Here is a 24,361-nt window from a genome sequence, read left to right on the forward strand (position 1 = left end):
TACAGCGTTCACTATAGGAGAGAATTCAATAATCCCTGTAGGAGGGAATACAGTGTTCACTATAGGAGTGAATTTAATAATCCATGTAGGAGGGAATACAGCGTTCACTATAGGAGAGGATTCAATAATCCCTGTAGGAGGGAATACAGCATTCACTATAGGAGAGAATACAGCGTTCACTACAGGAGAGGATTCAATAATCCCTGTAGGAGGGAATACAGCGTTCACTATAGAAGAGAATTCAATAATCCATGTAGGAGGGAATACAGCGTTCACTATAGGAGAGAATTCAATAATCCATGTAGGAGAGAATTCAATAATCCATGTAGGAGGGAATACAGCATTCACTATAGGAGAGGATTCAATAATCCCTGTAGGAGGGAATACAGCGTTCACTATAGGAGAGAATTCAATAATCCCTGTAGGAGAGAATACAGCATTCACTATAGGAGAGGATTCAATAATCCCTGTAGGAGGGAATACAGCGTTCACTATAGGAGAGAATTCAATAATCCCTGTAGGAGAGAATACAGCGTTCACTATAGGAGAGGATTCAATAATCCCTGTAGGAGAGAATACAGCGTTCACTATAGGAGAGGATTCAATAATCCCTGTAGGAGAGAATACAGCGTTCACTATAGGAGAGGATTCAATAATCCCTGTAGGAGAGAATACAGCGTTCACTATAGGAGAGGATTCAATAATCCATGTAGGAGGGAATGCAGCGTTCACTATAGGAGAGAATTCAATAATCCCTGTAGGAGAGAATACAGCGTTCACTATAGAAGAGAATTCAATAATCCCTGTAGGAGAGATTACAGCGTTCACTATAGGAGAGGATTCAATAATCCCTGTAGGAGGGAATACAGCGTTCACTATAGGACAGAATTCAATAATCCCTGTAGGAGGGAATACAGTGTTCACTATAGGAGAGAATTCAATAATCCATGTAGGAGGGAATACAGCGTTCACTATAGGAGAGGATTCAATAATCCCTGTAGGAGGGAATACAGCGTTCACTATAGGAGAGAATTCGGTATTCCCTGTAGGAGGGAATGGAGAGGTTGATTTACTAAAGACAAATCTACTGTACAGTTTAAGCGCATTTGCTCTAGATCTGAGGAGAAGCTCTGCTGGTTTCTATCATCCAATCATATACAAACAAAAATGCTGTTTTTATTTCTCTTCCGTTCATGGATGGACACAGCAGCCTTTGACCTTAGGGTTATATCTGCTTCCTTCAGGAGAGTTAGGCAGAAACAAAGCACTTTACGTGTTAACAACACTTTCCTCAGTGCAGCTCCTCCCAGGGGGCATGGTTCCCCGGGTATAACCCACGACCTGCTCTAGCAGCTCCAGTTTCTTTCTGCCTAACGTCAGGAGAGGACAGGCACTCTGGAGTCCCTGTACTCTGGAGATTTTTTTTGCTTTTTAATATTTTGTTCCTGCATTTTGAATCCTGTGATTCTTCTATCAACAGCGCCACGGACGCCATTTTGCAGTTGTCGCAGTTTACATAGCTCGGCGGCCATTTTCCTGTAGCCCGCTGGTGATTTTTACCTCAGATGGCGGCCATCTTGGAAATGTCTTGGCCTCTTGTGTCAGTTTTAGCGCTGCAAAACGCCTCAAATCTTCCCTGAGGTGACAGACGCAGCACAGCCAGCACATCAGAGCACACCTCAGGTTTTCAGCTCTCTCTGCAGCCGCGTGGGGTGGTGAGTCCCTGGGAGGCCTCTGCTTCTATTTTTGCAGCCAGGAGGTGACCGGTGGGTTGTTCTGTCTTGCAGTACACAGCGGTGAGGCAACATGGAACCTGAACCTGGTGTTTCTGCCCCAGCAATGCCTGAGTTATACTTTAATCCCCCTGCCGCATCTGTTGAGGCAATGTCGGCTGTCCTTGAGGCGTTTATCGCCAGGTTTGAAGCAGCTAGTGCCCAGAAGGGGGGTACAAAGCGCCCCCTCCCTGAGCCTGCTTCTGGGGATATCTCTGACACAGACTCATTGCCTGCTGTTGCTTCAGGATCTGGTTCTGTCATGTCAGATGATGCAGGCTTAACCCACACGGACTGTGAGGATGACTCTGCCTCAGGGTCAGTAAATGATGGGGAATTTGTTGTAGCTCTTATTTCTGCGGTGCGTGATACTCATAAACTTGAGGATTTGGCGGGGGCACCGAATGTGCCGGTCCCTTTTGGGTTCCGCAAACAGCCCAGCACCGCAAAAGTATTTCCCTGTATTGCATGTTAGGAACAATTGCTATGTAAGGAATGGGATACGCCACAGAAAAATGTTGCTGTTCCTAAAAACTTTGCGGTCCGTTATCCCTTTGAGGAGGACTTTTTGAAAAAATGGGTGTCAGGGCCAAAGCGCTGTACTTCCTCCTTTAACACACCAGCGTAGTAGATTGGCTTACCGGCGGCTAACTGGGCACTTTAGGCGTGTGCGCATACGCATGTGACCTCTCGGGGCCAATCACCAGCGTGACTGCCCTATTTAAACCAGCTCCTGTCAGTAGACAGATTGCTGGTTTATCGTCAGCTACTTCCTGAACCTGTGTCTCTGGAAACCATTTCCTGTTGGAATTCCGTCCGACTCACCTCTCACCTGGAACCTGACTTCGGATTGCTTCACCACTCTATTGAACTCTTCTGACCCCGACCTCGGCTTGTGACCTGGACTCTGTTGTTGTTTCTCCTGCCCTTGAACCTCTTGGCTTGTGACCCGGATCTGCTGTCTTCTCTGCTCCCCGAACCTTGGCTTGCACCCCGGACTTTCCAGTTTGTTTCTTGGACTCTTTCAGTACCGGTTATCCGGCTTCAGTATCGTTTGTTCCTGTTTCCGTCTGCAGTCACCCAGAAGCACCTGTCATCTCCAACCGTCACCGGTCAACGCTTCTCCACTGGCACCGGTACCGCCTCGTGCTTCCGCCACCTGTTCCAAAACTCAGTGGGCGGGCGCGCTTGGTCGTAAAGGTGAACCACCCTCGGCAGTTCGGTCTCGGTGAGTACTTGATTCCTGATAATGGGTCTCTCCTCCATCAGTGGACCCTCCCGTGTCCAGACTAAGTAAAGCCACCACATTGCCTGTGGAAGGGTCTCCCGCTTTTACGGACCCCACTCATAGGAGAGTGGAGGCTGTGGCCCGCTCCATGTTCACAGTTGTGGGTTCGGCTGTGAGACCGGTTGTGGCCGGGTCTCTGGTGTCGCAGACACTGACTGAACGGGCAAAGTTGTTGCTGCAGAAGCTGGAGGAGCAGGATGCTTCCGAGACCTGCAAGAACTTGGCTGAACAATTGGTTCGGGGTCTAAAATTTGTCTGTGAGTCGGCCCTGGATACGCTTCCCTTGCTTTCCAGGGCCTCCTCCTATGCGGTGGTACTACGCCGCCTTGTGTGGCTGAAATGCTGGTCTGCGGACCAATCCTCCAAGAAGGCCTTGGTGGATTTGTCCTTTAAGGGTGAGCGGCTTTTTGGGGCGTCCCTGGATGACATCATTAAGGATGCCACAGCTGGTAAGAGCACACTGCTCCCACAGTCTGGGAAGGGCAAGGAGCCTCTCCGTAGGCAAGGGCCCTCTTTTACTACCCCAAAGCGTTTTTTTTTGTGCGCCCAGTGCGGCGGGAAAAAGTTTGCAAGAGCTAAGGTGCCCGCTGCAGGGCAGAAGCGCCCCTGGTTCCGCAAGCCTAACAAGCCTGAAGGTCTGCCCCCGCCCATTTCTCGGGTGGGGGGCCGGCTTCGCGAATTTGCGGTTCGGTGGAGGTCTCTTCTCCGAACGTTGGGTTTGCGAAGTAGTTTCCTCAGGGGGACAAGATAGAGTTTCTCTCTTGTCCACCAAACAGATTCTTTCCTTCCAGCTTCCTCCGGTTCGCCGGCAGGCTCTGTCAGGGGCTGTCCAGGATCTTATGGTCAGGGGAGTGATTGTACCAGTTCCCTCGTTGGAACGGTTTCAGGGGTTTTACTCCAATCTGTTCGTAGTACCCAAGATGGAAGGGGTCCGTCCAATCCTGGACCTCAAGGCCCTCAATTGCTTTGTCAAGGTGAAAAAATTCCGGATGGACTTGATACGCTCGGTAATAGCAGCACTCCATCAGGGGGACTTCATGGCGTCCTTGGATATCATGGACGCATACCTACATGTTCCCATATGCAGGAAGCAGCAGAGGTTTCTGCGCTTTGCGATCGGAGAGGACCACTTTCAATTTGTGGCCCTCCCATTCGGCCTGGCCTTGGCACCACGGGTTTTCACCAAGGTGCTTGCCCTGATACTGGCCCTGCTGAGACAGCGAGGGATCGATATCGAGGGATATCTGGACGACCTTCTCCTGAGAGCTTCCTCAGGCTCAGTATTAGAAGATGTCTATCACGTGTCAGACTCTCCAAGAGTTCGGCTGGCTTCTGAATATCCAGAAGTCGGTGTTGGTTCCGTCTCTGCGTCTGGAATACCTAGGACTAGTCCTGGATTCCGCAGAGGCAAGAGTTTTTCTCCCAACAGAGAAACTCCAGACACTGCATTCTGTGGTACAGCAGTTGTTGACCCAGAAGTGGTCGTGTCTTCGATTATGCATGAGGGTTCTGGGTCTGATGATGGCCTCTTTCGAGGCTGTTCCCTATGCCCAATTCCACACCAGGGAACTACAGAAGGAGATTTTGTCAAGTTGGGACAAGCTCCCGTCTTCTCTGGATTACCAGATTCAGTTGAGTCAACTGGTCAAGTCTTCCCTGGTATGGTGGCTGACGTCTCCGGTGCTTCGGGCCGGGAAGTCTTTTCTGCCGTGCCAATGGACAGTGGTCACGACGGATGCCAGCCTCTCCGGTTGGGGGGGCGTTTGGGGCACCCAGTCAGCCCAGGGGCGCTGGACTCAGGAGGAGTCCCGCCTTTCAATCAATGTTCTGGAGCTCCGAGCAATCAAGCTGTGCCTTGCCAGGTGGTCCCTGGAGCTGCAGGGCAGACCGCTCAGGATCCAGTCCGACAACGCCACGGCCGTGGCGTACGTCAATCATCAGGGAGGCACACGGAGTTCAGCTGCAGCGACGGAGGTCGCGCACATTCTTCGGTGGGCCGAAAGGTCCGTTCCGGCTATGTCAGCCGTGTATATTCCGGGAGTACAGAATTGGGAAGCCGTCTTCCTAAGTCGCCAAACACCTAGACCAAGGAGAGTGGTCACTTCACCCAGAGGTGTTTCAGAGTCTGTGCCGAAAGTGGGGCACTCCAGACGTGAACCTTCTAGCGTCCCGTCTCAAACGGAAGGTGCCACGGTTCGTGGCCAGGTCAAAGGACCCGTGGGCGCACGCGTTGGTGGTGCCTTGGGGTCACTATCGCCTAATTTACCCTGAAGGGGCGGGCGCCTCCCTTTCGGGTTACGGCGCTTTCGACCAGGGCGATCGGTGCCTCTTGGGCTTTCCGGCATCAAGCCTCTGTGTTACATGTGTGTAAGGCAGCGACCTGGTCGTCGGTCCACACTTATTCATAGTTTTACAAGGTGGATGTGAGTGCATCTTCTGATGCCTCCTTCGGCCGCAAGGTGTTTCAGACGGCAGTTTAAAGTTGGAGTTCCTCCGATGAGCAACTCCGGTTTTGTTTGGGGTGTAACTTGGTTTGCTGTGTTGTTTTCCCAACCCTCAAATTTTTTGACACTGCTTGGGGACGTCCCTAAGGTCAAAGGCTGTCCATATACGGAAGAGAAAATAGGATTTTTGTACTCGCCGTAAAATCCATTTCTCTGAGTTCATGGACGAACACAGAACCCATCCCTCATTTTGTTTGTACTGCTTGTTTGTTTGTACTGCTTGTTACAAACTGGAGCTGCTAGAGCAGGGTGTGGGTTATACCTGGGGAACCACGCCCCCTGGGAGGAGCTGCACTGAGGAAAATGTTGTTTAAAGCCCATTCACACCTCCGCGACAAAACGCCTGACGCTCGTGCCGCTGGAGGGGAGAATTCCCATTGCTGTCTATTGAGATGGTTCACATCTCATAGACACTGTACGCCTGCCGCCTGAAAAAAAGTCCCGGACCCTTTTTTTCAGGCGGCATTGGCGTTCGGCCATACAAAGCAATGGGAAGGCTTTGTTAAAAAAAAATAAAAAATAAATTACACACTCGCGGCAAAATACGCCATGTACGCGGTGTATCTTGTAGCGGAGGTGTGAATGCAGCCTAACACTTAAAGTGCTTTGTTTCTGCCTAACTCTCCTGAAGGAAGCGGATATAACCCTAAGGTCAAAGGCTGCTGTGTCTGTCCATGAACTCAGAGAAATGGATTTTAGGGTGAGTACAAAAATCCTATTTTTCCTTGCCTGTGATCGCATATTCTTTGCAAGTGGAGTTTAACCTCATTTAGTAAGCTCTGGAGCAGGTGCCCTTGCAGTGCATATTATATTTGCCTTTAGTAAATCAACCCCACACTGTTCATTATAAGAGAAAGTTCAATATTTACTATAGGAGAAAATACAGTGTTTGCTGTTGGGGGAAATACAATAATAACTATGTGAGAGAACACTGTTCATTATCAGAGGGAATACAATCTTTGTCCTAAGAGAGATATAACTATATGAGAAAATACAGTGTGCACTATATTCAATATTCCCTATTAGGGTTGCACCAATACCACTTTTTTAAGACACAGAGTACCAGTGCCGATACTTTTTTATTTTTCTAGGTCGTGTGACAGTGGTACTAACATGCAGCGCTGATAGGTGGCACTGATAAAACGTGGATTATAATTATTATTATTATTAATATATATATATATATATATATATATATATATATATATATATATATATATATATATATATATATATATATATATATATATATATATCAATTCTTTGTGTTTTTTTTTTTTTTATTATAATTTTTTTTTAATCAGCCCTTTTGGGGTGGGGGGCTTTGGTGAGATGTCAAGGGTCTAAACAGACCCCTGACATCAATCTCCCCTTTGAGACCGGGAAAGGAACTGAGGACACAGATTTCCCCAGTCCCTTTCTCTGCAGCCTCAGCTGCACTGAAGATGAGTGGACAAGAGACAGCGGCTCCTGTTCATTCATGAACTGAAGCATTGTAAACACAGTTTACTCTGCTCAGTTGGACAGAGTGTATGATCACTGACTGCATTTAGAAAAGGAAGGAGCCAGCAAATGACATGTTAACCGGATCCTTCCTCCGCTCTCCATCTTGACAGATCTGGGGGTCGGGGGGGTGTTTGACCAGAGGAGAACACGGAGGACCGGGGAGGACACAGGGGACAGTCGGGGATGATCAGTCGGGTGTGGTGGTGGGTTACAATCACCAATCTCCCTGTGTGACTTTCAATAAAGCAGCTGAAAGCCACGGGAGGGGGAGGAGAAGTGGCTCTCAGCTGCTGCCATACAGGGAAATCGGGGATTGTAACTGCCCCCACTGCCACACCGATCATCTGTGAGGATGCACAGGTATCTGGCTAGGCATCGTAGCATTTGCACAAGTACGGCCGCCATCTCAACATCTTCACAGCCGCCCATTCAGTTCACAACATGGCTGGGGGGCAGAGACTAGAGGTCAGATGACTGGTGATGAATGTGAAGTCGGAGGGGCGGGAGGAGACCCTAAGGGGTTTTAATACTGTAGGAGTGGAATGGACTCAGGGAGCACTAAATGTCTGCGGGTTAGCGGTGCAAATTCCTTGTCTTGCCTTGGGTGCTGACAACCCACGCTATGATTTTTTTTTTTTTTTTTTTTACTGTTAGGGGTCCCCACAACTTGGGAAATTTTATCAAGGGGTCACGGCACTAGTAGGTTGAGAACCACTGCCCTATAGGATAAATCAGGGCTCGACAAATCCCGGTCGACAGGTCGCCATGACGACTAGAAATAGTGTCCTGGCTTTGAAGGTTGGCAAAAATTTTTTTTTTTTTTTTTGTGAAGTGCCCTCTCTTCCTTGCGTGAGCTGGCGCCATCTGGTGGTGGCCCTTGGTATTACAAGTTAAGCATTACAAGTTAAACAGCAATTCTAATGTAATTTTTCACTCAGGGGTTGACACATTTTCTTGGAATCTAGGAGCCAGCTAAAAAAGTTAGGAGCCAGAAAACGCAACCCGTGCCGACGAGCTTGCGCACAGAAGCGAACACATACGTGAGCAGCGCCTGCATATGTAAACGGTGTTCAAACCACACATGTGAGGTATCGCCGCGATTGGTAGAGCGAGAGCAATAATTCTAGCCCTAGTCCTCCTCTGTAACTCAAAACATGCAACCTGTAGATTTTTTTTAAACGTCGCCTATGAAGATTTTAAAGGGTAAAAGTTTGTCGGCATTCCACGAGCGGACGCAATTTTGAAGCGTGACATGTTGGGTATGAATTTACTCGGCGTAACATTATCTTTCATAATATTAAAAAAAAAGGGTGATAACTTTTACTGTTGTCTTATTTTTTAATTAAAAAAAGTGTAATTTTTTTCCCAAAAAAGTGCGCTTGTAAGACCGCTGCGCAAATACGGCGTGACAGAAAGTATTGCAACGATCGCCATTTTATTCTCTAGGGTGTTAGGATAAAAAATATATATATAATGTTTGGGGGTTCTGATTAGAGGGAAGAAGATGGCAGTGAAAATAGTGAAAAATTACATTAGAATTGCTGTTTAACTTGTAATGCTTAACTTGTAATACCAACGGCCACCACCAGATGGCGCCAGCTCACACATCTGGTGGTAATAACTTGTAATACCAACGGCCACCACCAGATGGCACCAGCTCACACATCTGGTGGTAATAACTTGTAATACCAACGGCTCACCACCAGATGGCGCCAGTACACCATTTCTATTCGCCATGGCGACCTGGCGCCCGGGATTTGTCGAGCCTACTAGGCTACTGGTCCACCAACCCCATCCATCACATGCCGATATATTCTGCTGTCATGTCCAGGACACGCTATGACATGATTATGCGTTTCCTACAATTTAATGATAATTCGCAGTATGCTCTCCGAGATCGTCCCAACCACGACCTCAACCTGATTAGAACACCTTTGGGATGAATTGGAGAGGAGCCTGCGAGCCAGGCCTTTTCCTCAAACATCAGTGATTGATCTTACAAATGTGCTTCTGGAAGAACGGTCAAACATTCTCATAGATACTCTAAAACCTTCTGGACGACCTTCCCAGAGGCTGTTACAGCTTCAAATGGTGGGCCAACTCAATATTGAACCCTACGGATCTAGACTGGGATGCCATTAAAGCAGGGCTCGACAAATCCCGGGCGCCAGGTCGCCATGGCGACTAGAAATAGTGTCCTGGCGACTTGGCTTGGAAGGTGGGCAAAAAAAAAAAAAAAACATTTTTTTTTTTTTTTTTTTTGTGAGCTGGTGCCATCTGGTGGTTAGCCGTTGGTATTACAAGTTAAGCATTGCAAGTTAAACAGCAATGCTAATGTAATTTTTCACTATTTTCACTGCCATCTTCTTCCCTCTAATTAGAACCCCCAAACATTATATATATTTGTTATCCTAACACCCTAGAGAATAAAATGGCGATCGTTGCAATACATTCTGTCACACCGTATTTGCGCACCGGTCTTGCAAGCGTACTTTTTTGGGAAAAAATTACACTTTTTTTAAATTAAAAAATAAGACACTAGTAAAGTTGTCCCCATTTTTTTTTTTATATTATGAAAGATGTTACGCAGAGTAAATTCATACCCAACATGTCACGCTTCAAAATTGCATCCGCTCGTGGAATGCCGACAAACTTTTACCCTTTAAAATCTTCATAGGCGACGTTTAAAAAAATCTACAGGTTGCATGTTTTGAGTTACAGAGGAGGACTAGGGCTAAAATTATTGCTCTCGCTCTACCAATCGCGGCGATACCTCACATGTGTGGTTTGAACACCGTTTACATATGCAGCCGCTGTTCACGTATGTGTTCGCTTCTGCGCGCAAGCTCGTCGGGACGGGGTGCGTTTTCTGGCTCCTAACTTTTTTAGCTGGCTCCTAGATTCCAAGCAAATTTGTCAAACCCTGACTTAAAGTTCATTTGCATGTAAATGTGTTCATGTGTTTAACTTTTAACTATTATGGTGAAAGAAAATCCCAAATTGGGTTGTCCCCAGAAAAGTAATATAGGGGACCTCTTCTAATGGGGACACTAGTTCTAGTGACCTGGGGGGCCCAAGAGAATCTCTTAATTTACAGGGATTACCTATCACTTCCTGTTTGGCTATTGGACAGGAAATAAAGGTAAACCTCCCTACAAAGACAGCAAAAATAAACCTTACAGGGATTTTAACCTTCCTTTACAAATGTTTTGCCTATAGTTCTACTTTAAAGTGATGTTAAAAGCTGTTTTTTCTTTTAACATAACAAACATGTCATACTTGCCTGCTCTGTGCCATGCTTTTGTACAGAGTAGCCCTGATCCTCCTCTTCTTGGGTCCTCCCCCGGAGCTTTGGGCTTTTTCCTCTTGCTGATTGCTCCCACAGCAAGCGGCTTGAGCTCCTGAGCCACAGCTCTGTTTTTTTCTATTCAGACACTAGAGCACGGCCTGGCTCTGCCCCACACCCGCACTCTCCTCATTGACTTACTGGCTGTGATTGACAGTAGCGGGAGCCAATGAGGAGGCAGAGACCCCAGAAAGCTGCTGTTCTTGTGCACATCACTGGATCGAGATGGGGCTTAGGTAAGTTTTAGGGGGAGCTGGGGGTGTTGCTGCACACATACAATGAATACATAGAGGTAAAAATCTTTGATCCTTTACAACCACTTGAATGAATAAAGAAACCTTGTTGTGACGCTTTCCTTTCTTTTTCTCCAGCTTTTGTATATTAGCCTGACCATAATCTGCAAGTAATAAATTATTTTAAATTTGGTTCAAGAGTTGGATGTTCATTGACACTGTTGCATTTCCTAGATCCCAGAGTTCGACAATCTGTACTTGGACATGAATGGCATCATTCATCAATGCTCTCACCCGAACGACGAGGATGTGCACTTTCGAATTACAGAAGACAAGATATTTTCAGATATATTTCACTACCTGGAAGTTCTGTTCCGCATTATCAAGCCAAGGAAGGTTTTCTTCATGGCTGTGGATGGTGTTGCTCCCAGGGCAAAAATGAACCAGCAGCGGGGAAGACGATTTAGGTATTTGTCTTTTTACTCAAACTTTCTTGGCAGAAATTTCCAAACTTGAAATTATTTACAAACAGGTTTTAAAAATGTCCAGATTTTTAGACATACATTAAGCTCGCTATACACATTAAAATCTGACCAACAGCCTTTGTACAAAAAACCCTTTCACACTGGAGTCAAGGGCTAAAAACAGCACCTGTAAAGTGCCTCCCTGCAGCCCCAGTGTGAAAAGCCGAGTGCTTTCACACTGGGGCGGTGCACTGGCAGGACGTTAGAAAATGTCCTGCAAGCAGCATCTTTGAAGCGGTTTAGGAGCGGTGTATACACCACTCCTCCCCTGCCCATTGAAATTAATGGGAACTGCTGCCGAAGTGATTGCAAAGCGCTTCAGCAGCGTTGCTTTTTGGGCGCGTTTAACTCTTTCTTCAGCCGCTAGCGGGGGTTACATAGTTATATAGTTAGTCAGGTTGAAAAAAATGGAGCCCAAAACTGAACTGCATATTCCAGATGAGGTCTTACTAATGATTTGTACAGGGGCAAAATTATATCTCTGTCTCTGGAGTCCGTACCTCTCTTAATAAAGGAAAGGTCTTTGCTCGCTTTGGAAACCGCAGCTTGGCATTGCATGCCATTATTGAGCTTATGATCAACTAAAACCCCCAGATCCTTCTCCACTACAGATCCCCCCAGTTGTACCCCCCCCCTAAGGCTCCATTCACACCTAGGCGTAGGGCGTACAGGCGTTTTTACCGACGTTTTTGTCACGCGTATATGCGCGTTTGCGCGTGTTTTCGCACAGTGGCGTTCGACGTTTTTGTACTTTTGTCTTTTTCCATATTGGCCAATAAGAAAAATGATCATCCCTGACATCACTTGTTGCTCTCCTAGGAATTTTTTATTCCTCTTCCTGTGAACTGTGTTAAAAATGTGTCAAAAGTGTAGGATGTGTCCGACATAATGTCACAATGAGAATATACCTACAGCTAAGCCTTTTTATAGGCTTACCTGTCAGCAAAAGTAAAAAAACAGAGGGTTTAGAAACATTGGCCCAGATTAAAAAAGCAATTGCGGCTGCGTACTAAAAAACAATCATCCTATTATATCACTATGGTAAGTTTGCTGTTTGCAGACTTTACCTTTTTTCTATCCCAGTTCGGGTACAACTGAGTGCCAATCTCGTCCCATGCCCTCCTCCGAACAGTTCGCAGCTTGTAGGCAGGATGACTAATGTCATAAAGGACAGGGTGCTGCTTTACCATGCTGATGAATTTTTCAGCATCCACGCAAGAAAGGATTTCATCCAATTCAGCCTCCATGCTGCTATGCTGCTGGACTCCAATGTATTTTTACAAATAAAAATGGTGATTTGTGGACTTCCTGTATGATATTATGTACTTTTTTTTCCATTTCCTGTATTGGATTTCAGCAACACAGGCGTCAAAACGCTTGTACAAGCGCGTGTTTACGCGCAATACGCGCGTATCGGGCGTTTTACATTGACTTCAATGTAAAAAAAAAAACGCTCAAATACGCGCATATCGCGCGCTAGGAGCGACAAAAAAGGGTCCGGAACTTTTTTGAGCTACAGGCTACAGGCGTTTAGGCGTTCAGATGTGAACCATCCCCATTGCCTTTCATTACTTTTCGTCCCTCTGGCGTTTGTGCGCTTCGCACTACAGGCGTAAAAACGCCTAGGTGTGAATGGAGCCTTAAAGTGTTAAAAGTGTCCGAAAAGCATAGCTAAAACCATGGGAATGGGGTCTTGGATACACCAAAACTGTGTTACATGAGGACCTACTTAGACTGACCTATTAATTTGTATACAATCGGTTAGACCCTTGTAGTAGATCTGTGGTATTCCTCCCACTGATACTGACGATGGGGCACTATTCCTCCATCTATTTCCAACATCGTGGGCTCCCTGGACAGGTGAGTGTCCTTAAATTGAAAGTCAGCAGCTCCTATATTTGTAACTGCTGACTTTAAAGCGGGGGTTCACCCAAAAATCTAATTTCTGTCACAAGATCCAGCATACTGCTGACATCTGCAGTATGCTGGATTATTTTATATTTTTTTTGTACTTATCATTTTAGCCGTATTTCTTCTTCTGCACCGAGCGCCGTATCCTTCCGGGTATAGGCGTTCCTAAATAAAGCGCAGTTGATTGACGGGCTTGGATACCGCGTCACACCATCCGGAAATAGCCGACGTGACTCTCGGCAATTTACGGCGCCTGCGCAGTCAGCTCTACAAGGCTGAAGTGGTTAAAAAGCGTTGGCAGAAGTTTGGCTTCAATTTCTTTTAGGGCAGTGATGGCGAAGCTTGGCACCCCAGATGTTTTGGGACTATATTTCCCATGATGCTCATGCACTCTGCAGTGTTGTTGAGCATCATGGGAAATGTAGTTCCAAAACATCTGGGGTGTCCAGGTCACTGCTTTAAGGAATCTAAATCTGCTAGTATATCTAACACTCCCCCCGGACTGATATGCTGCTGTCCAAAGGTGCCTCCTGTGCTACTTCATCCAGAGTGGGGGCATTCAAATACAGGAGAGGTATGTTACTGCCCAAATTTAGCAGGGCATAACAGAAAGAGAAAAAAAGAGAAAATGAACGCAGCCACCACACCTAGCAACTAAAAATATGTTAAAATAATATTTTTTGGAAAAATAACCTGCCAAAACATTGTAATTCAATTCAGCTAATCTTGTGACATATGTCTCCCTAGCAAACAATAGACAGGCTGATCACCTCACATTTCTTTACTGTCATTTAGCAGTACGGCTTGGTCACCAACCTGTTTCTAGTATGCTGATTGGTCAATGAAATGGCATCACATCATCTATCAGAACATTACTTTGTACATTCTTATATCTCTCCCAATCAACCACCTCTCAATGTTATGGCTCACAATCCTGTCCTGAATATAGCTGAATATGTTAAAAATAAAAGTAGTGTGATATATAATCAATTATATTATATATTTTGTTAATTTCTTCTAAGGAATATATAATTGATTTCCTTTAGCTCTGAATATAACCGCAAACCCTTGATATACTGTAGCCCATTCATGACAATGTCTATGATTACATGCTTGTATATAGCAGAATTCTGATGTTTCCTATCCAGTGATTTGTACCTTCACCACGCTATCCACTTCAGACTATATTACTACATTTGTTTCTTATGTGCAAATTCCGATTTCTCTTCCGTTCATGGACGGACACATCAGCCTTTGACCTTAGGGTTATATCCGCTTCCTTAAGGTCAAAGGCTGCTGTGTCCGTCCATGAACTGAGTACAAAAATCCTATTTTCTCTTCCGTTCATGGACGGACACAGCAGCCTTTGACCTTAAGGAAGCGGATATAACCCTAAGGCAGTGTTTCTCAATTCCAGTCCTCAGGCCCCCCCAACAGGTCAGGTTTTCAGGATTTCCATTATTTTGCACAGGTGATTTGATCAGTTTCACTGCCTTAGTAATCACCACAGCCTTTTCATCTGAGGGAAATCCTGAAAACCTGACCTGTTGGGGGGGCATGAGGACTGGAATTGAGAAACACTGCCCTAAGGTCAAAGGCTGCTGTCTTCATCCATGAACGGAAGAGAAATGGATTTTACGGTGAGTACAAAAATCCTATTTTTTCCCAGTGCACAGTATGTTTGTTTTATTCACATTTATTTTTTCCCACTTTTGCCATTTAGATCAGCAAAAGAGGCAGAAGAAAAAATAAAGAAGGCAGTAGAAAAAGGGGAAGTTTTGCCAACAGAAGCAAGGTTTGACTCCAATTGTATTACTCCTGGTAAGAGCATTACACTGGTCTACAATAATAGAGACATCCTCTATGTTATAAACTTGTGGAGTATAGGTTGTGTATTCCAATACTGCCTTTTCCTTCCCCCAGTGCTCGGGAAGGTGCTGATTTTAGAACGCCTATTGCATGCTATTTTTGGCCTTCAGCATTGTGGACACTCAAACCTCAGAACCGACATGTGTCCATAGACAGTGCAAGGTGCACAGCTAATGCATGACCTTTCCTAACCAGAACGGCTGTCACTCTAGCATATCATAGAGCAAGGGTAGGCAACCTCGGCACTCCAGCTGTGGTAAAACTACAAATCCCATCATGCCTCTACCTGGAGGAGTCATGCCTGTGTTTGTCAGGGTCTTGCAATGTCTCATGGGACTTTCAAAACAGCTGGAGGGCTGAGGTTGCCTACCTCTGTCAAAGAGGAAGGCAGTTTTTTGCATGCCAGGTAGAAGGGTATGTAAAGAGGCAATGCACCCCACCTCAGTATACAATATATAATACTCTATAGTAATCTTCAGTTCTTTTTTCAGTTTTATTAATAACTGTTACCTATTGTGTCTGAAGTTTGTACTTTCATTATGGTAAGTAAATTGTTTATACTGTATTTTCACTTCATTTTTTATACTGTATTTAATTCATCCTAAAGGTGTTCTGTCGGGTTGAGGTCAGGACTCTGTGCAGGTCAGTCAAGTTCCTCCACCCCAAACTCTCTCATCCATGTCTTTTATGGACCTTGCTTTGTGGTCCAAATCATTTGGTGGAGGTTGGATTATGGTGTAGGGTTGTTTTTCAGGGGTTGGGCTTGGCTCCTTGGTTCCAGTGAAGGGAACTCTTAAGGCATCAGCATACCAAGACATTTTGGACAATTTAATTCTCGCAACTTTGTGGGAACAGTTTTTGGGGATGGCCCCTTCCTTTTCTAATATGACTGCACACCAGTGCACAAAGCAAGGTCTATAAAGACATAGATGGGTGAGTTTGGGGTGGAGGGACATGACTGACCTGCACAGAGTCCTGATCTAAACCCCATAGAACACCTTTGGGATGAATTGGAACGAAGACTGCGAGCCAGGCCTTCTCTTCCACATCAGTGTCTGACCTTACAAATGTGCTTCTGGAAGAATAGTCAAACATTCCCATAGACACAATCCTAAACCTTGTGGACAGGCTTCCCAGATGAGTTGAAACTGTTATCATTGCAAAGGGTGGGCCAACTCAATATTGAACCCTATGGAGTAAGACTGGGATACCATTAGAGTTCCTACTTTTGAGAATATAGTGTATAATATGTAAGTGTATATATACTTAGATGATTAGTGTTGGATATGTTTGGGTACTAGACAAACATTTGCTAGCATGTATGGTGTCCCCATGAACCATTGGATCAATTGCTTTCTTTGCTAGTGTCAGTATTGGCACAAGTAATGTAGAATACGCAATGGGGTATTGCCACATTGTTCAATAAAGTCTGTGCTTTCATCCATAAAAACCCTTCTGTATTCAGAAGTAAGTCATTTCCTACTTTTCTCTCTAAATTCAGTAAATATGAATTCTCTCCAATTTTCTCGCTCATTTTAGGAACTGAATTTATGGCTCGCTTACATGAGCATCTGAAGTATTTTGTAAATATGAAGATTTCCACAGACAAGACATGGGAGGGTGTAACTGTCTACTTGTCTGGTCATGAGGTCAGTGTGCTGTGTTGTGTTGTGTTTACTTGTGTTCTGCTTAAAAATATGAAGACATAATCCTGATATTTCTCTCTAATGCTGTTTACAGACTCCAGGAGAAGGCGAACATAAAATTATGGAGTTTATACGTTCTGAGAAAACAAAACCAGATCACGATCCAAATACAAGGCATTGCCTTTATGGATTAGATGCAGATTTGGTATGTGTATTTTATTGCAAGTTTATCTTGTTTGTTTGACAAAATACTAGAAAATGCAGTAGTCTGACAGTTTAATAGAAAAAGCAGCATGCAATTTAAAGGGAAACTATAACCCTAATGCTGTCCATGCACACATACGCTGTTATCAGCAGTTTTTGGCTGGGGGTTCTAAAATGATTTTTTAGCTATACAAATCCTGTTACGTCAAAAAACGCCAATAAACGCTCAAAAAACGGTGCTCACCAGCAGTTTTTGATCCATTGGAAAAAGAAATAGAGAAAAAAAAACGATAATGCGGAAAGACGCTAAAAACCGATATTGCAAAAAACATTGAAAAACTCACTGCGCAGCTATTGGCGTTTAATAACGTTATTTTAACGACCAGTGTGCATGAGGTCTTAAAAGCGGTGGTTCCCCCTTAAAAACAACATTTTTTTATTCCACTGCCCCCCACATTCCATCACGATTAATGCTCTTATTATTTTTTTTCCTGCTGTACATACTTAGTACAGCATATTCACCCGTGCATCCGGGTTGCGAGTCCCGCGGGAGTGGGCGTTCCTCACATGCTGTTGATTGACGTTTTGCCCAAAAACGAGCTCCCCCCTGTCGCGTAATCCGCGTCACAGTTGGCGAAAGGAGCCGAACGGCGAGTCGGCGCTATACTGCGCATGCGCATCGCCGTTCGGCTCCTTTCGCCAATCGTGACGCGGCTTACGCGACGGGGGGAGAGCTCGTTTTTGGGCAAAACGTCAATCAACAGCATGTGAGTAACGCCCACTCCCGCGGGACTCGCAACCTGGATGCACGGGTGAATATGCTGTAATAAGGTATGTACAGCAGGAAAAAAATAATAAGAGCATTAATCGTGATGGAATGTGGGGGGGCAGTGGAATAAAAAAATGTTGTTTTTAAGGGGGAACCACCGCTTTAAGGTTTTTTGTTTTAACTCCTGTTTTGTGTGTGTGTATGTTAAATCACTAGCTAAAAGCTTAACCAATGATCGTCATAAATTAATATAAATTACTTACCATAGACTAAGAAGACTGTACCATCTAGGGGAAGTGACATAATGATTCTGTCAGGGAAAGTTTTCTGTAGGAACTACGTTTATTCGTTGCCAGGAACTGGGGCCCAGATTCACATAGAACTGCGGCGGCGTAACGTATCGTAGATACGTTACACCGCCGCAAGTTTTCATCGCAAGTGCCTGATTCACCAAGCACTTGCATGAAAACTTACGCCGGCGGCCTCCGGCGTAAGCCCGCGTAATTCAAAGGGGCGTGTGCCATTTAAATTAGGCGCGCTCCCACGCCGGACCTACTGCGCATGCTCCGTTTTGAAATTCCCGCCGTGCTTTGCGCGAAGTGACATCATTTTTTCGAACTGCGACATGTGTAGCGTACTTTCGTATTCCCGGACGTCTTACGCAAGAACAAAACATTTTTAAATTTCGACGCGGGAACGACGGCCATACTTTATACAGCACATACGTAGGGCAGCTAAAACGACGACTAACTTTGCGACGGGAAACTAGACTAGCAGCGACGTAGCAAACGCGAAAAACCATCGTGGATCGCCGTAACTACTAATTTGCATACCCGACGCTGGTTTACGACGCAAACTCCCCCAGCGGCGGCCGAGGTATGCATCCTAAGATCCGACAGTGTAATTCAATTACACCTGTCGGATCTTAGGGCTAACTATGCGTAACTGATTCTATGAATCAGTCGCATAGTTAGGGAAGACCTAAACAGAGATACGACGGCGTATCAGGAGATACGCGTCGTATATCTTTTGTGAATCTGGGCTCGGTGTGTAATAGGACTTTTCTGTCCCACCTTAAAGCAGAACTACACTGCATCTGAGCACCAAAACACTATGCAATTCATTTTTTAATATTCAAAAGCAAACTCACCCATCCATCCATGTCACTTGCTTTATGTTGTGAGAACACTTTGAAAACACCCTTCTCGCTTTTTCGGCCACTTGCGTAAGGGTAGATTACTCCTGTCGCATTGACATCTGACTCCATTGCCTAAGCTCAGGCATGCATGCAGGAGGTGGGGCTTAACTGAGAAAACAATTTCTGAAGACTCCTAGGATAATTAACGTATCATGCCTAGGCCTGGAAACCAGGAATTAACTGAAGAAAGTACGTTTTTATTTATTTTGCTATCTATTTGCTAATGCTAGCAGCATACAGATAAAATAAATAGTCAATGTTGATTGAGAGAGTGAAGTTCTGCTTTAATCCTCCCTCTCTCCTGCTGTTATTTACTTGTTTTAGTAAATACAGTAAAACCTTGGCCTACAAGCATAATTCAATCCAGAAACATGCTTGTAATCCAAAGCACTTGTATAGCAAAGCAAATTTCCCCATAAGAAATAATGGAAACTCAAATGATTTGTTCCACAACCATTTATTCATAGGTCTTTCAGTTTATAGTCCATATAAAAAGATTATAGCAATGTGATAGGTTGTGTAACCATAAAATGTCCATCCACAAATGGAAGCCTCTACAAGGGGATTAGAGACAAAATCCAGCAGGAGCTACAAAGTATACGAGAGATGAGAGGCGCCTCTAAGTGTAGCAATATGTTGCTAAACGTTGTACCTTCATTAAATGTAACCATATTGCTACACTTAGAGGCGCCTTTCTTCTCTTTTATACTCAGTTGTGACATGACGCTACACTTATATCAAGACATCGCTTGTATATCAAGGCAAAATGTATTTAAAAATTGTACTTGTCTTGCAAAACGCTCTCAAACCAAGTTTTTACTGTACAGTTATCAATCGGATGAGAACAGATACTATAATTTTCATGTTGACAAGTAACCATTTTAAAGTGGACCTGTGTGAGATCATGCACAGTAAGTATTTACACATTTTGAGCAAACCATAAAAGCAGTTTAAAACAAGCCATCATTCATCTCTGTATTTGTAGAAACCATGGAGAAATTCGTTTTCAGAGCAGTTCACAAGGGGAATCGTGAATGGAACGTGCTGTTTGTTTCTGTGCGATTCACATACAGTTCTGTATGGGACGATTTCATCCCATTCATTTTAAATGGGCTGAAATCGCACCACATCGTACCAGAAGTAGTGCATGCAATACTTTTTGGAAACTCGCTGCAACGGGATTGCATTGCATTTGTGACCTGCGTTTGGGGTGTCATTAACTTAATATTGACACCCGCTATAGATTACAACTGCAGTACATTTTGAATTCAGTGCAGGAAACTTGTACGGAACACGGGTTTCTCGCACAGCATTATGGTGTGAATGGGCCCTTAGAGTTAACAATGCAGGCATTACATTTTATTTTTATAAGAACAGAATCTTTGCAGCCTGCCAACTATCTAATGTAAATCATCAGCAGGCATTTATAGGCCATCAGCCCTGTTGGGCAGCATTGTCCAATGTAAAAACAAGGTAGTTTGCCTCATGACCTTTGGCTCAAAGTGGAAGTTTAAAGGAAACTTCAAATGTGTAAAACGGCAGGTTTTTATGGCGGAAGAGACATACTACATCTTTTCTGCAATACAAAGGTCTTACCTGCCTGTTGATAAGGAGTTGCGCATGAGCAGCTCAGTGTACAGTTTCAGCAGCTTCCGGGATAAATGAACTTACTAGGGTGTGCAGTCAAAGAAGGAAAATGTTGGCCCCAGAGAGAGAGCCTGTGAATATTGCATTGCTGGAGGAGAGGTAAGTACAGTTCCACGAAAAGAAAAAGATGAGAATGGTGCGCTTATTCAATAATGTGCCATGATGAGTATCAAAACAAAAAAATAAATGTGAATAACGGTCCAACTAAAGCCCAGTGGTGGGAGTTCATATAAAGGTAAAAATCTCATAGGGATAACTTGATGGAAGAAAAAACAGATAAAACATCAATCCAAACATCGTGTTAAATTTATGAATTGGCCGCTCACCTCCAACAATGACCCAAGGGTCAAACAAGGCTCATCAGATAAGGAATCCTGCTGATGGATCTGTAAAGGCATCCAGGTCCCAGGTGAAGACGAAGAGCTATGTCCAAAACTTGGCATCAAAACGTCTTGGGTAATTCCATATATAGAGGAAATGGCTCGCTCCATGGAATGGCACTTCTTGTATAAATGGCGCTCAAAGGAAACAAAGAACAGCCATAGTGCAATATTGCCAAATGAAAAGTACATTTATTTAGTAAAAGAAACTGCTTGCTTGTATCAAGTAAGGACAAAAACCGCAGTATAAAACAATGGGAGTAGTGACACACAGGCCTCCTCACCGTACTTCCGTAAAACACCACCGGAACTGATGTCACAAGGCTCCACCCGACGCGTTGCGTCACTGGTCACATGACTTCCTCAGCGATTTCCCTTATAACACGTACAGTTCCACATTGGCATCCAATGAAAAAATATAGGACATGTTCTATTTTATGCAGTGCAATCTAACACTCTAACACATCACAGCGCATTGCAGTGCCTAGCATTAGATAGAAGTTAAAAGAAAAGAAAAAAGTGAGCACTGCCGTGTATTATAACAATGCATTGCAGCACGTGTTCACACAGAACAGCAGCGCACACACCCCAAGCTAAACTGACAGAAACACGACTTTAGAATGTTTGTTGTGATCTTTGAGGCTCTATGTAGTATTGCTTCATGTTAAACAGCTAAATAGGTCAGTGATGGCTTGTTTTATAGCTGTTTTACTGCTTGTTAAGAATTGTAAATAGGTTAATTTCCATAGTCTGTCGGGGGCACAATGAAGCCGAGTATATTATGCTTATCTGTTAAGATACACATTTAAATGTTGATGAAACAAGTCATTTTCAATTACTGTTCTTATTGCAGATAATGCTTGGTTTAACAAGCCATGAAGTTCACTTTTCTCTTCTAAGAGAAGAGGTTCGCTTTGGTGGGAAGAAGAATCAAAAAAGGTAGATGAGCATTGTGGTAAAAAAATTTTCATGTGTGACCATTTCTCCTTTGGTGTATCTTCTCTCTGGGTGTGAAAATAATAGTTCTGCTGCCTATCAAGACAAACCAGAAGTGTGAGGGGATAAATTCACTATAAGATTACTTCAGGGCTTGACAAAATCCGGGCGCCCGGTCGCAATTGCGACAAGAAATTGTAACCTGGTGCCCACGCCCGCCGGTAATTGAGACCGCGGCCTCAGTTACCGGCCGCCGCGATCGTACGGCGGTGGAGGTGCACAGAGGCACAGGATCCTGTGTCTCTGTGCGCCCCCGCCACGCGATTGTGGCGGGCCCGCGACGGCCGTTAATTGAGGGCGCAGCTTTGCAGCCTTGTGAAGGCCCAAGCTGTCTTTTGTGACCATCTTCACTGTGACATGACAGCTATATTGTATGTTCGTATGCTCGACGCGTTTCGTGGAATATCTCCACTCATCAGGAGCAGCTAGGGAATAGGGTAACCTACAGTAAATGATAGTTGATAATGAGAAACTAATTAATGGTAATTACTTAGAAAGGGAAGCGAGGGAACACTACACAGCGATCCCTAACAATCTTACCTATGGGTATTTGGTAAACAGTATAAGCAGTAGTAAAACTGATAGAAGGCATTTGGGGGCTGAGAGATCATATCCCCAGGAGCTGAAGTGGCTGCAAAGCGGCGGCAGGGAGCATCCAAATTGACAAGGTAATAATGTAGTGGTAGGTATAACAATAGAAGCCATGAAAGTTTCTGTAACAAATAATAAATTGTGCATAAGATTAATAAACTGGACTAGTGAAAGGCAAAAACTATAATGATAAAAGTGAAAATATTGAAGTCAGTGCGTAAAAAACACCGGATGGCCATAGCCTCATTTAAAGTCCCACCCTATTAGGTTTTAAATTTAGCAATTTAAACTCCATATTCATCTCTACATTTCTAACAAAATCAGTGGGAGTTTTTTTTTTTTTCACTTCATGAACAGATATAACTGTAAGAAATCATGTTTGGTTAATCATGTGAATCATTTTACTGTACAAAGCTGTATGTCAAATTTTTCTAATGTGTTCCAGAATTTCTGCACCAGAGGAAACTACATTTCACCTCCTTCACTTGTCTCTAATGAGAGAATATGTTGGTTATGAGTTTTCATCCGTGAAGGTAAGTAATGTCCTGTAATGTAGTATGGGTAAGTGGGTAAGCGTCTGCGTTTCTGACACATATTTAAACCTTTTCTTTGTTTTAGGACAAGATCTCCTTTGAATATGACGTTGAAAGGATAATTGATGACTGGATTTTAATGGGATTTCTTGTGGGCAATGATTTTATTCCTCATCTACCTCATTTGCATATTAACCACGATGCACTGCCTCTATTGTACAGAACATATATTAGTGTCTTACCAGAAATTGGAGGTATGTTTCAAATGTTATTACATTTCCTGTTGGTAAGGGTCTGTTTATGCAGGTGCAAGCTCAAGATGATCATTTAGTGAATATGTTCTGTTATTTTTTACAGTCCTTAAGGGCACTTTCACGCTAAAAATAGCGGCGCTTTACCGTCGTTTTAGTGGCACATTTCAACTGCTAGCGGGGCACTTTAAACCCCCGCTAGCGGCCGATGAAGGGGTTAATAGCGCCCACAAATCGCAGCTGCCCATTGATTTTAGTGGGCAGGCGTATACACCGCTCCTAAAGCACCCCAAAGATGCTGCTTGCAGGACTTCTTTTAACGTCCCACAAGCACACCGCCTCAGTACCGCTTTGCAGGCACTGTTTTTAGAGCTAAACCGCTTGTAAAGCACCTCAGTGAAAAAGTAGCCTACAGGTCGGTAAATCATGGAAGCTAAGAGAGGAGAACTCCAACACTTCTAACAGATTCTAATGCATACAGAGCTGAAATTGAAACTTCACCCAAAAGGGGAAGTTCTTCTCTAACCCCCCCTCCCCCATCCTCCTTTACATTTGTCAATTTTTTTGAGCAGGTACCTTATTGTGACAGGTTTCCTCTCCCCTCTTCTGGTCAGATCCCCGCGTGTGCAGATGGAACCTGGCTGTGAAGCTGCAAGGCCTCACTGCTGGTCTTCCTTAGGGCCCTTTCACACTGGTGTGTTTTTTCCGCGTTTTCGCGGTAAAAATAGCGCTATTAAAATGCTCCCCATGCCCCTCTCCATTGAAATAAATTAAAAACGCGGCAAAATCGCTGTGTTTTACCGCGATTTTAACGCTACGTTTTTACCGCGTTTTTACAGTGGTTTTTAATTCATTTCAATGGAGAGGGCGTGGGGAGCGTTTTATGGGTGTTTTAATAGTGCTATTTTTACCGCAAAAATGCTGGAAAAACGCACCAGTGTGAAAGGGCTCTAAGTGAAGATGCTGGCGCAGAGGCGTAACTAGAAACTTCAGGACCCTGGTGCAAGAAATCATGAGCATGATTTTGATACTTCATTTTTTTTTTTTTACACTGTACAACAAAGTAAAACATTTATTGATCATTGGTGGAGAGCACACAGAGTTACCAGCCTAACTAGTGTACTGACCATGCTGTGGCCATATCACCAGGGATTTCACATAAATGAAGCAATACATTTGTTGCTGATCCTATG

At 44.3% G+C, this 24,361-nt stretch overlaps 1 protein-coding gene across 1 annotated transcript in view; it reads left to right on the top strand.

Annotated features, from left to right (window-relative positions):
• XRN1 (5'-3' exoribonuclease 1) overlaps window positions 1-24,361 on the top strand; it is a gene marked incomplete in the record, with an annotated part of 75,977 nt that overhangs the window by 2,875 nt on the left and 48,741 nt on the right. The window contains 7 exon segments of the mRNA XM_040349121.1: window positions 10,884-11,116; window positions 14,808-14,905; window positions 16,493-16,602; window positions 16,694-16,804; window positions 21,651-21,736; window positions 22,830-22,917; window positions 23,003-23,171. Of these exon segments, the coding sequence (XP_040205055.1) occupies window positions 10,884-11,116; window positions 14,808-14,905; window positions 16,493-16,602; window positions 16,694-16,804; window positions 21,651-21,736; window positions 22,830-22,917; window positions 23,003-23,171 (895 nt within the window).

The sequence above is a fragment of the Rana temporaria genome, chromosome 4, assembly GCF_905171775.1.
Source record: "Rana temporaria chromosome 4, aRanTem1.1, whole genome shotgun sequence".
NCBI classification, from domain to species: domain Eukaryota; kingdom Metazoa; phylum Chordata; class Amphibia; order Anura; family Ranidae; genus Rana; species Rana temporaria.